The sequence below is a fragment of the Athene noctua genome, chromosome 5 (assembly GCF_965140245.1).
Source record: "Athene noctua chromosome 5, bAthNoc1.hap1.1, whole genome shotgun sequence".
NCBI classification, from domain to species: Eukaryota; Metazoa; Chordata; class Aves; order Strigiformes; family Strigidae; genus Athene; species Athene noctua.
The window spans coordinates 307,505-323,695 of NC_134041.1; the positions used below are offsets into that span (position 1 = coordinate 307,505).

The 16,191-nt window shown below is 41.0% G+C and overlaps 1 protein-coding gene across 1 annotated transcript; it reads right to left on the bottom strand.

Annotated features, from left to right (window-relative positions):
- Positions 1-726: 726 nt before the first annotated feature.
- Positions 727-15,752, bottom strand: ACADM (acyl-CoA dehydrogenase medium chain). The gene is made up of 12 exons (XM_074905958.1): positions 15,615-15,752; positions 12,325-12,424; positions 11,452-11,549; positions 11,272-11,341; positions 8,780-8,880; positions 8,627-8,707; positions 7,689-7,819; positions 6,700-6,808; positions 5,724-5,864; positions 5,553-5,648; positions 4,594-4,842; positions 727-1,100 (listed from the first exon to the last, which is right to left on the bottom strand). Exons 1-12 carry the CDS (start codon positions 15,636-15,638, stop codon positions 1,029-1,031), a joined length of 1,272 nt encoding a protein of 423 aa, XP_074762059.1. The 5' UTR covers positions 15,639-15,752; the 3' UTR covers positions 727-1,028.
- Positions 15,753-16,191: the final 439 nt, after the last annotated feature.

Sequence of the window (16,191 nt, forward strand, 5' to 3'; positions counted from 1 at the left end):
TCGTCCTGACCCTCCCCTGTGCTGCACCCCATCGGGTATTTATGCACATACACGAGACCACCCCTGAGCTTCCTCTCCTCCAGGTGAGAGAATGAAGATGCTCCAGTCCCTTCAGCCTCTCTGTGGCCCTGGGCTGGACTCCCTCCAGTTGAGTCTGTATCTTGTACTGGGAGCCTAAAACTGGATGCAGTACTGCAGGTATAGCCTCACCAGCTCAGAGTGATTCGCTCAAGGAGTCCAGGGACTGTCTTTTGCCAGCACAGCCAAGAAGGGGCTCTCCAAGTTTTTTAAAAAAAAAAAATCTCACAACAATTCCTTCTTCTCAGCTGTTCTTGCTGCAAGCACAGTTAATACACTGATGGAAAGGAGTAACAGGTTTAATTATACGGGATCTGAAATAAACACGATCTCCTAAGTCTTTCTTAAGGAGAAGCTACAGACTCACTTGAAGTGCATCATCCTAATTGAACATTTACTTACTTAAGTGTAACAGTGCAAAAGGGCACATTCTCTCAAGCTGACGCTGTTCTGTTGGAGTGTCCAGCCCTCAGAACAGACAGACGTGCAGCCAACAGCAACGCTGAATGGAAAAGGCTCTTCAGCTGCTGGAGCAGCAGCACACTGGGAACTGAAGTACAACTATTCCCCTATTTCAGACACTGGACAGCTTACCCAAAACACAATTTAAGCAACGTGACAAGCAAAATGAATAAAAACCAAACACAGTTGTCTTAAAAAAATTTATTAGAAGGCACCAATGACTCAGAAAACAACATTCTGATAATCTAATTTTATAGTGAGAAAACATTGCATTGTGAGGTTCTCATTTCTTGCCTGTTTTGTATTGGAACAACCAATCACTTTGGAATTCAGAACATTTAGAAAATACCAGCTTTGTTAATGTACAGAAAAGATTCTGAATGGCTTTTTTTTCCACCATACCTTTGTAATTCTATTGAGAAATGCAATAAAATCCTCTTCTGTGAGAACAGAGAACACTATAGCAGTGCCACGCTTTATACATTTCTTTAAGCTTTAAATTTGGCAACATGTTCACGAGCTATGATCATCCTTTGAATCTGAGCAGTTCCCTCGTAAATCTGAAAAGAAGAATTGGAATGATGTTAGCTGATGATTTTTTAAAACGTTTTAACAGATCTACACTTTAAAACCCTTAAGGCACTAAGCCAGTGTGGATTAGAAAGAGAGAGAAAACGGGAGAAAATTCCAGTGTGACAGTAACTACAGTGGGCTAAACTGAATAAATGACATAAAAGATACTGGGAGACAATCTTGTTCTCTCAGGTGCTCTTATCTAAATTCAGTAAGGTTCAGAAAATAAACAGATATGGTGGGTGAAGAAAGATGAAGAAAATTTATCTGAGTAAGAAAATACATAATTTAGGTTTTACAAAGTAGGATTTGAAGCAACAGGCGGAGGGAGGGAGGTGACTTGTGCTGAAGGTGTATTTTCTTTGACTAGCCTTCCAAGGTCATGCCCAATGTTCCCTTTGATCCCTTTATTTCCATAGCTTCGTGTTAACTAGTACTCTGCCATACAGTTTTGTCTGGTGTTTTGGTTTTTTAATCACTGTGGGAACACAAAGACTGGAGAGGGGGACTTGCAGCTGGGGTGTCAAAACCCACATATACCACTCTAATTGTTGCTTAGCTTTGTGTGCCTGAAGGGTAGAACCTCTGCGTACAGGTAACAGAGGCCTGTGACAGACTGAGAGGCACCGTACCGACCACCCTGGAGATTCCTGCCCTGCTGTGGGAAAGATCAAAGCACAGTGGAAAAGTACACCTGCGAAAATCCCTGGCATACACAGGGGAAAGCAGCAGGTTCAAGATCCTTTTCTTCCTTCTCCTTCTGGGCAGCAAGGCTGGAGCTCTGCGGGGCCTGCGCCCCCGCCTGCGTGCCTTTGCCTGGGTGCTGCTGTGCAGATCCCCGAGCACGAGGCAACGGAAATAAACTTACTCTTTGCATTTCATCCATAGTTTTGTGGTTGTTGCTGTGTCCTGCCTCTGCCAGCTCACACAATCACGTATTGCATTTTCTGCTAGAACCAGCCTGCATTATCCCTCTGTTCTGTTTGTTTCCCAACAGCAAAGTCAAAGACAGACAACAAAGCATCTGTGAAGCTCTAATGCCCAAGGAGGCCACACGCCCCACGGCTACACAGCAATGTGAGGTGAGGCCCCGAGGCAACATCGTTTAGGGGTTTAAGTGTTTCAGCTCCCAGTTCTGCCAGAACTTGGTCTGGCCAATTGCTCAAATTCATGCAAATCCACTTTCTCATTCACTTACAGGAATAATCTTCCCAAGAACCTTACAAAGCTTTCTGAAAATAAAGATGCTACAACCTCTGTTCACAATAGGGTTTTTTGTTCAGAAGAAATTGCTCATTCCCAAGAGGAATTCTCAGACTGCTGCTGCTTACCCCACGTCCACCCAGTTCATAGAGCAGGCGGTGCCTTTTGGAGCAAACTGAAATGGAATCTCTGCTTTATATACCAACTACCCACCAGTCCCTCGTGAAGTTATGATGGTCCAGGCCCACAACTGGATCCTTACAAATACAGGCGTAGGGGGGACACACAGTCCCAGGGACCAGGGAGGCTTGCTCTGAACTCGGCCTGCCCAGACTGCTGCTGGTGTAGCTGTCGGGGCCTCAGCAGCTCTTCCTGCAACCTGCTCCTTTTGCACTGAATTACTTGCTGATAGAGACAGCCACGGAATTCAAGTGTAAAGACGTCAAACCTCACAATCTTCTTAAGTAATTACAAAAAAGGTTCTGGTTTATAAGTTGATGGAAATACTTTAAAGAATCACTGACAAAGAAGGGAAGTTTTCCAAATTTGAGAAAGGAAACTGAGTTAGAGTTTCTACCAGAGTAGCCTAGACTTGTAGCTGAACAAACCTAGCGCAGAGTAAGGACGTGTAAAAATGTTACCAGTGAACACAATATTACAAAACTGTGTAATACTGAAAAAGATCAAATACATGGAAGAAAAGTTTTTGTACATGAAACCTATGACTAAAAGCATGTATCATCTGGAACCAGGCAGCAATACAGTAATGCACAGTGAAGCGTAAGGTATCAGAGGCATGGACAAAATAATTGTAAAGACAAAAGCCTTTCCTGAATTCTTTTGGGGGTGAAGTGGAACAGAAGAACACAAAAAAATTAATACTAGATCAGATTAATCTTAACAATTCAAAGTCATCTACTTAGCCATGCATTTGTGATGGAAAATCTACATAACTGGGATCCTGAAAAATCAATCTCGGCTTTCAAATAAAGTTCTGTTCTAACTCTCACAGCATCTTTCTCTAGAAGAGCATGCAACCTGGCAGGAAAAGAGCCCAGTCATAGTAAAGTCCAATTAATCATTCATTTCCTCACTCACAGAAGTGGAATTAGTTCTAAAAACCTTTAGATTCCAAAATAGTGGTTGTCTTTCCTTACACAGAGAAAAATAAATTCTTGGCTAGTGAGCAGAATAGTTTTCATTTTAAAGTCAGCTGTAAGAGAAATATTAACTACCTAGAATCTTAAGAATGACAGCTGTTATAATAGCTAACTAACACTACAGGTCATGGTCTGCATGCATCTCTTGATATCATCTATTTTGATCTGTTTTATCTAATGTCAATAAAGATTACTGGTTTTGCTAAACACATTTAAAATATTCTCGCTGAATAAAGAACTGTAGCATAGTATACGCTACTAGAAGAACTGTGACATGACATGGAGTAATTTCTTGGCAGTAACACTGCAGAAAAGAACCTGGGGATTACAGGTGGCTATGGGCTAAACATAAGTAAATATGAGAGGGCTTTGTGTTAAAAGAAAGGCTAATCATTCCAGATGGTGTCACACTTCCATGAATACAACATATGCAAGATAAATCATTCCATGATACTCAATACTGGTGATATCTCAACCAAAGTATTCTACCCAGCTTATCATAACAAAGTTTCGAAGAGAAGGTTTAGACACAGCAACAAATGAGGAAGAGTCTGGAAACAGAAAGGAAAAAAAAAAACCACAACAACCAAACAAAAAACCCCACAACATAAAGAAAAAGGTGAAGAAGCTGCTTTAGTGTTCAGGCTGAGAGGAAAGCTAATCTACAGGCGGCACCAGGCCAGGATACATATGGAAGGTCAGAGGATTTCCATCACTGAAGGTTTTCGAGAACAGCATTATATGTAAACTCACAGAATACCAAAGCAAGCACTGGTATTTTGATCAGGTTCTTTCTACGGTGTTTTTTTTCTAAGAGTTCAAAAGCTTCAAAATTGAGTCCAAGAACTTCAAAGAGTAACCACATTGGGGAGAAAAAAAAAGAAAAAACATAATTTACTTCTCTTATGTGGGTTCAGTTGTTGGTCCAGTGCAATGACACTTATATGCAAGAAGTTGCCTGATATGCATAACTCTTTCGTTAAACTGAAGGATTATTGCTTTCATTCTAAAAACTTTTTTTTCATACATGTACATTATGATTTGAAATAAGTAGCCATTAGTTTCTTTTATATAAAATTTATCCATTAATATAAAGATCACTCTCTCTTTTACTTACCTGGTAGATTTTAGCATCTCTCATTAGTTTTTCTACAGGATATTCAGTATTAAATCCATTTCCTCCAAAAATCTGTACTGCATCTGTAGCAACTTGGTTTGCAACATCACCAGCAAATGCCTTTGCAATGGAAGCATAGTAGGTGTTCCTGCGACCAGCATCGACTTCCCACGCAGCTCTCTGGTAAGCCATCCTCGCCAGTTCCACTTTCATCGCCATTTCAGCAAGCAAGAAAGATACTGCTTGGTGCTGTCAATGATGAAATAAAGGAGGTTAACACTGCCCGCTTAAAATTCTGTGACATCTAAGAAAAACATCTTCTTAATACGGTGTTCTCTTCAACAAAGTCTGCAAATTGTGCTAGAGGAGCTCTACAGAATATAGTAGATGAGGCTCTTGTAATTGTGTGTTGAATTAGACTTTAAAGTTTTTAATTCTCAAATCCATTTAGTCACTGGGATTAAATACTGAATTATGCATTTCTTCTTTACTATTTATGAGATTGGTATTTACCTTGCTGTTTATTCATACTTCTTTAAAACTGGTAAGCAGTGTGATTGGCAATGTATTCTATTACTGTTAATACTGTGTGTCTTGTTCCACATACCTCAGAGGTTTTTTCCTTTCCTGAAAATCCCTGTTTAGTAGCACTGAAGAACTTAAGTATGTCCTGATAGTACATGGGTTCCCAGTTTTTGGGCAGTTTACTTTCTGCTTTTACTATTATCACCAATGATAAACTACAGAAAAATGCCTGAAGTTACCACACAGATAAGTTTACTCAAATGGTGCTGACCTACATACTTGGAAACCCCAAAATGGCAGAGTTATAATATAAAAATTAAGGAACTAAAAAAATCAAGAAATAACCTTGAAAAATCAGTAGTAGTACATCTGGTGTGAAAACAGATCTTTTATTTATAGTCTCTCTCTCTACCCCCCAAACCTCCCCCACTTACTTCAACAATTGCTTTCCCAAAGGTTTTTCTCTCCAAGGCGTATCTAGTGGCTTCATCAAGTGCTCTTTTTGCTAATCCAACAGCACCAGCTGCTACCTGAATTGAATACAGCACAGGATAAAAGATCAGAAATTCCTGCTATATTTTATAAATTTTATTTCTGATACTTACAGGTGGTCTGGTCTTATCAAAAGCTCCCATTGCGATTTTAAAGCCAGCTCCCTCAGCTATTAATACATTTTCTTTTGGAACTCTCACATCTTCAAAGACAATACCTCTTGTATCTGAGCAGCGTTGACCCATATTCATTTCCTGAAACAGAAAATTTACAGAGGTGAGAGTAAATTGGGTTATTCAAAGGTACAATACGTTTTCATTCTTTAGTTTACTCTAAATATGATTTTTCCCCCAAAACACTTCATCTAAAAATTACCACATAGCAACAAATAGTAGTTTTGCACTCGCAGACCAGCATGCCCTTCCTTATTTGTCTAAGATGGGCAGTTTACCTTCTCCTTATATGAAATCAGTTCTGTAGCTGTAATCAGTCTTGTCAACTCTATCCTTTGAGATGGGAGTGGAAAAAGTAAAGAATCTAATATGCAGGCAGTACAGGTGTACTACAAGTAAATAAAGAAATAAATGAGCTTTTCAAGTTTTCAGATTCCTTTCCAAATGTTCAAGATCCGTTTTTGCATACTACTAAAAACAGTATTTTTAAAAAAATTATTTTTAGAGAGAAGTAGCAGCAGTGTCTCCATGGCCTTGTCCTTGACCAGCAGTAGCTACAATTAAAGCTCACTCCATGTGTATTTGTGGTTAAGTTGTCCAAGTTGCTTCTTATCCTTCCACGGCATACTACTACTCATTTATTGGCACTTGTCAATAAAATAGTTCTCAAAGATTCTTTTGCAGCTGTTCAAAGTCAACTTACTTTACACCATTCTGAATAATTCCTTACTGAATTAACAGCATCATAATTAAGTATGTCTTATGAATAGTTTCTGTATGTTGTGAAAATGAAAAGATCATTGTACATGAAAATGTTGAGTTGCATAACAGTCTTTCTCCTTTAATGGTAATTTGTTGCATTACTGGTTTAGAACTGAACAGCAATTTCTGGCTTGTCAAGGGATACAGTCTTCACCTTTCTCCCAATTTGGATTCCAGGGCTATCTGCTTCCACAATGAATCCAGTAAAGGCTTTGCCTGCAGGGGCTTTTGGATCTGGATCGGAACGAGCCAGCAAGAAATACCTAGCGTAAAACAAAGAAGAAGGATGCCGTTTATCCTCACAATTAACAACCAGATACTTTTTTAGCTAACATTTTAGATGTTTTTATGTGTGTTTCTGCCATGTAATAAATTTTATCTGTAAGTTAACAACCTTTTTTTTTGCCCCTCCCAAAAATAAACTGAGAAGGTGTGAGAGAGGCTTCAAATATTCAAGATTTCTTAAAATTTATGAATTTATCCAAGAAAATCAGCTTTGGGATAAATGTATAAAGATTTTCCACTTGAATTAAGAAGAATTTGTGTGTTGCAAATCAGTGTGATTACATTTGCAAGATGTAAAACACAAGGAAAGAGGTATATATTGTAAAGCATGCTCCACAAGACACCACAGCGGTATCTGGATTCTTTGATAGCTAGAAGATGTCTTCCCTTCAGAAAATAAAATTCACAATCAACAGTGTTTCTAGCTTCACTAGAAGTGAGAGGTGCTTCTAGTACAATCAGAAGCAACTGATCTTAATCATCCCAACTACAAAGCAAGGTAGCCAGTAATGTGAGCCTCTTGAGTGCTTTGCAAGTGACATCATACTGTTGCTGTCCTGCCCTGAAGAAAAAGCGGAATTAATTTCGTTTGATAGCAGCAAGATTCAAGAGGTCTTCTTCAGCGGGGAGTTGTCAAGTCATTGCTCATTTTCCTTTTTAGGCTTTGCACAGCACTGAGACTGCATTCTTCTATCTGTCCCGATAAACTGGTCAGAGATGAAAGTGTAGTGTGTTGAAACATGATGAACCTTCACATTTATAACAGATCTTTAAAGACTTTGACTCGGGATGGGGGACAGTGAAGCCACTATATAACATAACAACAGAGAGTATAACATGAGTTAACAGGTAACACACCAGTTTGCTTTCCCACCGTTTGTGATCCACATCTTCTGACCATTAATAACATATTCATCTCCTTTCTTCTCAGCCTTTGTTTTTATACCAGCCACATCAGAGCCTGCTCCAGGCTCTGTTACACAGTAAGCCTAAAAGAAAATAAAACGCAAAATCTTGAGGAATAAAAGTTCAATTTCTAGGCAACCACAAATTATTGCAGACTACGCGCATCAAAATGATCTGTAAAAGGAACTGAATGGTAAAACCCAAAAATATTAAATAAAAAAACCCCAGAACAACCCAACCTGAAAACCTGGACACCAGCTGACTGAGCAAGAATCCACACATACAGAGGTGAATTTTCTATATAAATCCATAATACAACATAAAATTGTCTTTTAATCAAACAGAACCATTCTGTAACCCTTAAGTCATTACTTTCCTCAGGCTTCGCAAACTCTGATGTGAAACCTGAGGATCTTTAAAGTCAGAAATAAAAGCACTGAGTAACACTTTCTTTACTGTGTCCTTCATTTTATGAGGCTTAGTTGTTCAGACTTTAACGCACTGCACACGAATCTTCTTTCTATGTAACAAGTACTGCTTATATAATATTTAACATCAAAAATAGAATTTAATTCCCATCCAAGTTTCTCCTTACAAACCTCATATTTTTCTTAAATGCCTACACCCCCTCTTGAAAGGAAAATAAAAGCTATTATTTTTTGATAAGTGACTTCGGATGGGGATGATTTTGCAAGTAATATCTTCTATTTGCTTACTGGATGTATCTCATTAGCTATTCCCTGACTTTCAGTAAAAGCCACTGTTTTATTTACAAACCAAAATGTGCTAAGTTTTGAGTACATGTCAGTGTTTTCGGGGCGGGGGGGGAATGTGAAGAAAAGAGTATGACTATGGTTAAGAACGTTCTACAGCGTAGGAGTTACACTTACACACATCATTGGTTCCTCTGTCATTCTTCCCAAGTACTTTTTCTGCTGCTGCTCATTTCCCGCAATGATTACTGGCATTTGCTGAAAGAAAATATTTAGATCTTTTAAAGTGCACAGATTCGAGTTTAAGGGACATAAGAAAAGACAACGTACCCCTAGGGAATTTGCTTCGATGGCGGTCTGAACCCCTGTACATCCATAAGCTAACTCTTCTGTGATCAGGCATGCTTCGAGACTGCCCAGGCCAAGACCACCTGCAGTTGAAATATTTCACTTACTAAAATGGCTTTAAATTGTAACGTATTAGTGATTTACACAAATTAACAAAAACCTATTCCCCCACATACCTTTGATTGTGTACCGTGTTTGATTATATATTCCCATGCAAGCTTTTTAAATAAAGTTTTGTCAGAAGAGTAACAGGAGATTTGAAAACTACTATCGCAGTTCCAGGGTTATTGTGTGATTCATGTGGCACAAACTGCACAAAGTGGCAAGAATGTACCCCTCTGATTTTTCTACTACTATACTTTTGAGAATTAAGAGTTCTTAGGAAGCAGAGAAAGGGCTCCTGAGCTACCACAGCACTTAGGGGAAAAAAATGTCTGTATTAGTCAGACAACCACCTCGGCAATCTGTTTCTCAGAGAAGCCAAGACTTTGTGAAGTACATATAAACACAATAACAATACAACTATACTTCCTCAAAAATATTTTTCCAAGCCTTCAGGTGGCTTCCTCAGCCAAAGAGATACCTCTCTCTGGTATCTTTGTAATGCTAACCCTTGACAGGTATTACTAATGTGAATTTGCCTAGTCTCCTTTTTGAATTTATGCAAAATTTTAGCATCAATATCATCCAGGGGCAATGAGTTTCACAAATTAACTACACACTGCATGTGGATACATCTCCTTTCATTATTCTGAACCTGCCATCTGCTGACTTAATTTGATGCCTTCTAGTTGTATTGAAAGGGACAGTGAACTATCAATCTCTTTTCACACTCTCCATGACACCAACGTTTTAGTCATTTCTCATACAGAAGCTACATCTCACAGAGAAGATTCATCCTTTATAATCTCTGTCATCCTTTTAGGAACCTCTTCCGTTTCCACAACACTCTTTTGAGATAGAAGGATCTGAGTATACAATGAATTAAAGAGGCAAGGGCAATTTGGACTCAGGCAGCACCATAATTATGCCTTCTGCTTTTTTCTTCATTCCCTTAAAGGTCCCTGCTGACCTTAAATTTTATGATTTTGACCACTCCTGAGTGTTATGCTGACATTCACAGAGCTATATATTATAAACCCCAAAATAGCTTTTTTGAGAGGCAGTAACTAGTTCAGAAAATACCATTTCTCTGTGAAGTCTGGATTGCTTTTTTCCCTTCATGTGTGCATCACTTTTCCGTTTTTGAATTGCATTTGCCATTTTGACAGTCACTCAGTTTCACGACCTTCTCCTTCAGCTCTTTGTACCAGCCACATCTTTTCTACACTGAATAACTTAGTATTATCAGTAAACTCTATCACCTCAGTATTGACCCCCTTTTCCAGTTTATTTATAGATATTCCAAATAGCACAAGACCCAGCAAGGCTGTGCTGCTAATTTTTCCACTATGAAACCTCATTATTTTTAAAATTCATTTTGGATGTTCAAGCATCGTCTATCAACCAGGCATCCCTTATTCACACACTTATTAGCTATTTCAGAGAACTCCAATGATTTTATGACGCATGGCTTCCTTTCACAAAAACCCTTCTCTAGCACATCATGTTTATCTGTGTCTACTATTTCCATACTTCATCCTACTTGCTCTTAATTTACATGCTGTATCAGATTTACTAGTATGTATTTTCCCAGATCTCCCTTAAAGACTTTTCAGAGCAATGGTGACCAATTTGCCACTTGTAATTTTTTATTTAATGATCAAGTGATTATACACTGCAGCAGTTCAGTTATTTCAGACTTTAGTATTTGTAGAATTTGTGGCTGAATAAATCTAGCCCTCACAATTGCTCCTTTGGTCTCTTTGTTCTTTAACCTCGTATATCAAATTTTTGATACAAGATATACCTTATGATTAGTCTTCCCCAAAAAACTGTCTGCTATGGATACTTCCCTAACTTCTTTTTCAGGTAACAGAAAAAAAAAAAAAAAAAAAAAAAAGCCAAAAAACCCCCCACCAACAAAAAAAAAACCCACTATATTTTTTCCATGGTAACTCATACGCCTAAACACTGCCAAAGCACTGCTGTACTGCACCTACTCTAAACGAAAAACTGTCCTTCTGGAATAAACTCTTAAATTGCTCCAGCCGGTGTCGGAGACCGGAACAAAACATGACCTTCTAATTTCTCTGCCTAATCAGCCGACACAGTGCACCAGGGGAACATTAGGCAGTTGTAATCACGGTAGGAAAATCTGGGCATAAATTACTAAATCATAATCTGTCTAATTTGTCTCCTGATTACACCCACACCTAGTAACACTTGTATGTATCAACCTGGCTACTGATTAAATTTAGATTATTCAAGTATGCAACTGTTTATTTTATACAGAATCCATAATTACAGATATAAATCTCATCTAATGTCTCTTCTTTGTTTCATTTTACAGGCTAAAAATAATGTTTACTCACCACAGCTTTCTGGTATGTGTGAATTCATAAGACCAAGTTCCCAAGCCCGTTTTATAAGTGGAAAAGGATACTGAAATACACAAGGAAAAATAATCTTCTGATTTATCACAATCAACATTTTAAATTTTATGCAGGTTAACATAAAAGTCTATTTTTTTGCTCACATAATGGTAGATTTACCTCTCCAGTTTTGTCATATTGTGCAGCAACAGGAACAATTTCCTCCACAGCAAATTTACGAGCAGTAGCTTGAAATTCTTTCTGTTCATCAGTCAGTTCTATTTAAAGAAAAAAAAAAAAAAAAGAGGTCACAAATTCTCTGCTACCTTTAATTTTGCCAGATGTCAGACTATGAGAAAAGAGAAAACAGGAGTGTCCTTCCAGGACAACCCAAACCACTGCTTCCTGGGCCCCTCCAGGAAGCAAAAAAGCCTCCTGGGAAGAAACCTCCACTGATCTCGCATCGACATCTACAATGCATTGACTTACTTCTGGTTCAATTATCCACAAAATACTGAAAATGGAGAGGACTGTGTCATAGAATGCATTACCAAAAGAAACAAGAAGAATGCTATGCTATTAAATGGAGTAAGAGAAAGAGGTAGATGTCATCTAAGATCCCAGCTATTCAGTTTCAAACATCTAGCTGCTGATGGACTATATTTGCTTTATGTATATAACAGGCCAAGATGAGGATGAAATTCTTTATAACATTTCTTTATAACCAAGTTCAACTATGATTACACTGAGTTATTTTAACATAGTGAACAGCAATGTGAAATAATTATTTAGAGCTCAGACACTTTGGCAATAAAAAAAGCTCGACAGACATGAGCTTAAAAAGAAGAAAATCTTATACACACTACACACATACCTGACTGGCCTGAGCTGAGAAAGAAAGCAATTTTGCTTTTCAGTTTTTTTTTTAAAGAGTAGAAATCTATTTAGATTAAACATATTAATTTTAAATTTGTGAACTGCAATACAGGATTTTTTTTAACTCTGCAATTTGCCCTTCATTGCTGTATTTCTCCCCAAAACTGTAATACCTACCAAAGCTGATGCCAGCTCCAGGTTTGCCTACATGTAAGTTTTGAGCAGGTTTACTAGAATGTGACCTCCATCCATGCCCTGCAATGACTGGAAGCATTTGCTAAAGAGAAAAAGAACATGAGGTGTAAGATCTTGACAGCTCAAGTCTCCTAAAGCTACTATCCTGACTGCAGCACAACTTAAATGTACAACTCCTCTTTAGAAACAATATCACATCAAGTACAATACAATTCCTGCAGGGATAAAAGAATTCTTGGGTACCTGAAGTTTTGTTCCTGTGGCAGTCAGTGTTCAGATGAACTGACAGCTATACCAGGAATCCCAGGCTTCAACAGCACTGAGCACGAGTGAACTGCCATATCCACTTTTAAGTATTGTGCATTTGATTACTTAAAAATAATTAAGCGTAATTAAAATCTATGTTCACAGAGACATAGCAATACATACTTCTTTCATTCATACACACAGTCACCAAACCTGATTTTCTCAACCACTAGTGAATACTCTAGCCAATGTTTACCCACATGCTGATTTAGCAAGACTTTAAACCCAACCTACCTATTAACCAATGTCTATCAGAATATTTTGATAACATCCCAGACTCATGTCTGCTTTCCTTTAATAAGCTGATGCCATGGACACTCAGAGTATAAGAACAGTCATCACTAAATAGGATAGAACTCAGCAGACTATTTGAAGTTTATTTTTCCTAATACTTATCACAAATTAATTCTTTTCCATTGTAAGTGCTTTCTTTGCTTTTTTAAGTTTAGTGCCTGTAAAACAAGCTATTTTCAGAATGCTTAAATACTGTGCAAAAACATGTCTGAATTTGATATTAAAAAGTTTCTTTACTCTCATCTTCAATAGTTATGAATCTCTGAAATGTTTGGAAGAAGTGAAAAATATTTAATTGGATACATTTCTAGAAAGACTCAAATCAGTACTGTGCAGAAACAAATTAGCCTAAACACCGAGAAAAAGCTTGTTCTTAATTTTCTTATGTGAAAATGTCAAAAGAAAAAAAAGTGCTATCAGACCAGACACTTATTTCGTAACATTAAAAAAACAAATGAATCATAATAGTGCAAAAATACCACAGAAATTTTACTGAAAACCCTAGAAGACAAGGACATTAGGGAAATTTACATAGCTAGGAAGCCAACAAGTAGCTTCAAAATAAAGCTGTGGTAGTTAACTGTGCTCTTAAAAGTCCGAATGCTATGCAGAGATGGTTAAAGTCACACCACAGGAAGCCCGAAGAACACAGGCAGTAATAAGTATCAACACTGTGAAAAAAGTATTTCCAGAGGGTATTGAAAACACGTATAGAGTTGAAAGGTGAAGAAATGCAGAAAGACCTCTGCTAGGCATAGAAGAGAGGGAGGCTATGACATGATTGAATACCGAGCTGTTAAGTCAGTTTATTAATAGTTCAGGATTGTGCTCTCCAGCAGGCAATATATAACTCAAGTTTTCACAAGCCACAGACGTTGCAAAATGTCATCTTGCCAAGTTCTACGTTACTGCTGCCACTCTTACACAGAAAAATAAAACAAACAGTATCAACAAACATCTAGAAAGACCCCGATCCTTCAGAACATTTTATACCTTATTTTATCTGGAAAAAGACAAAATGAGGTTGAAAAAAAGCCAGATGATTGTATTTTTTTTTTTTAAAGAGCAGCCCTTGATAGACTCATACGTAGCTTTGCCACCAAAAAGTTTTGCCAACACTAGCAAAAGTACTGAATTCAAACTAATGACAAGAGTGATACCCCATATGAAAGAAGCTGTAGAGGTCTTAGGCCTATTGTGGGTTTTGTACCAGAGTAGTATGCAAGGTCAACACTGAAGGTTACTCTGGAAAAACTCAACCCCCCCAAATAGAATTATGAATTAGACAGATGGGATTCATACCTGGAAGTTGCATGAATGATCAAGTGACAAAGGATCATGAGTTGCTACATGTAAGAATTTAGATGACCACCTGTCTACTCTGTCAACTCTTCTACGGTCTCAGAAGAACAGTCGCCAGGGACAAGCTACCACTAGTGATGCTCAGATGCAATTCCTACTGCATTTTCTTGCACTACTGCATAAGCTCTGTCACTATCAGAAATATGATCACTAAAGTGGCAACACTGGAATAACCCGCTGTCAGAAAAAGGGCATAAGAATACACACGGGAGTGATGCAATCTCTACTACCTTTATGCCAGAACTACAGAACTCGTTCAAAAAGCTGCACATCCCGGAAGACAGGGCAACAACGAGCGGGGGTCACTAACCCTGGCTGTCCCTCACAGGGCACAGGACAAAAATGAAGAGTTGTCCAGAGCAGTTTGCTGCTGCGGAGCATGTCAGGAGGCCGAGCCCGAAATACCAGCGCCCTCTGGTCGGCGTTAGCTACCGCTGGGCTTCCCTCCCTAAAGCGGGCCTGGAGAACACCCGCTGGCTTCAGCTGGGGACCGCTTCCCCGCCGACACGGCAACGCCGCGGGCAGCCACTCCGGGGCGAACGGCCCGGCCGCCGCGGTGCCCCGAGCAAGGGCCCCTCGGGTGATTCGGCCGCACGAATGACTCGAGACGCAGAGACCAGAAAAAGGCCCGTGTAAATGCAAAGCGAGGGCCTACTCGAGTCTGAATAATTTTTACTTTCTAGTTTTTAGGTAGGAGGTTATTGGTGGTTCAATATAGCAGAACGTTAGTACTTCAGAAAAACAACTACTACACATCACACATTTTTAGAAGTTAGCATGAGTAGCACAGCTAGGGATGTCTAAGCAATGCACTGTGTAAAATATCCCGGTGTCCTGGAGCCACCTCCGCCGCTCCCGTGCCGAGCCGCAGGTGCCAGACACACGCCGGGTTCTCCACGGCCTCCCCAGCCCGACCTTCGGCACAGGAAGAGCCCCAGGGCTGCGCAAGAGCTCCGCTGAACAACAACAGCTTGCGACACCCGTTCACACCGCCAGGATTAAGGCCATAAATTCGCGGACTGTAACGCGCAGACAGCGAGCGGATTTCAGCCCCGCGCGGCTCTGCCCTCCGCGGCCTTGCCGCTGCCAGGGCCAGGAGCGGGCGGGTCACGGCGGCGGCAGCCGGGCTCGCCCCGCGGCGGCCGCCCGCGCCCCACGGCCCTGAGGCCGCCGGAGCTCCCGGCCCCTCGCCCCGCAGCGCTCCCTCGGGCCGCGGCCCCTCCCGCGCACCGGGCCGCCCGCCGCCCGCCCGGCCTCCCCCCGGCCCGGCCCGGCGGGCCTCGTGTCCTCCGGGCGCCCCGGCCGCTCACCCGGGTGGCCCTCAGCGCGGACATCTTGGCGGGGGTGCGCGGAGGCTCCCGCGGGCGGGCCGGGGCGGGGATCCCGAGCGGCCGGGGGCGGCGCCGCGCAGGCCGCCCGCCTGGCCGGGAGCGCGGGGCGGCGGGAGCCTGCGCCCTGGGCCGGCGGCCTCGGACCCGGGAGCCCCGGGCCTGGGCCCGGGGGCCGCGGGCCGGCCCGCCCCGCGCCGAGGCCGCGCTGCTCCCCGCGGGCCCGGCGGCTCGTGGGCGCGGTCGCGCCGTCCCGCTGCAGGCGGGGGCTGCGGCTCCGCTCCGCGCGGCGCGGGGCAGGGCGCGTCGGCGCAGCGCGGTGCCCGCGGCCCCCACGCTGGATTTTCGTGCCGATGGGAGATGCCGTAGTGCTGGTACCGTGTTGATGTGCTGACGGACGCTCTCGTTTCTGGCTGTGTGTTAAAGCAAAAGCATTTATTTTGTAAATTACCTGCAGTGCACAAAAGACATTCCTTTTAATGTTACTGCTCCGTGTCGTAAAGCAGGGTTATCGAGGGTTTCATAAAATAACCCCTGGAAGACAAATAGCTACTTCGAT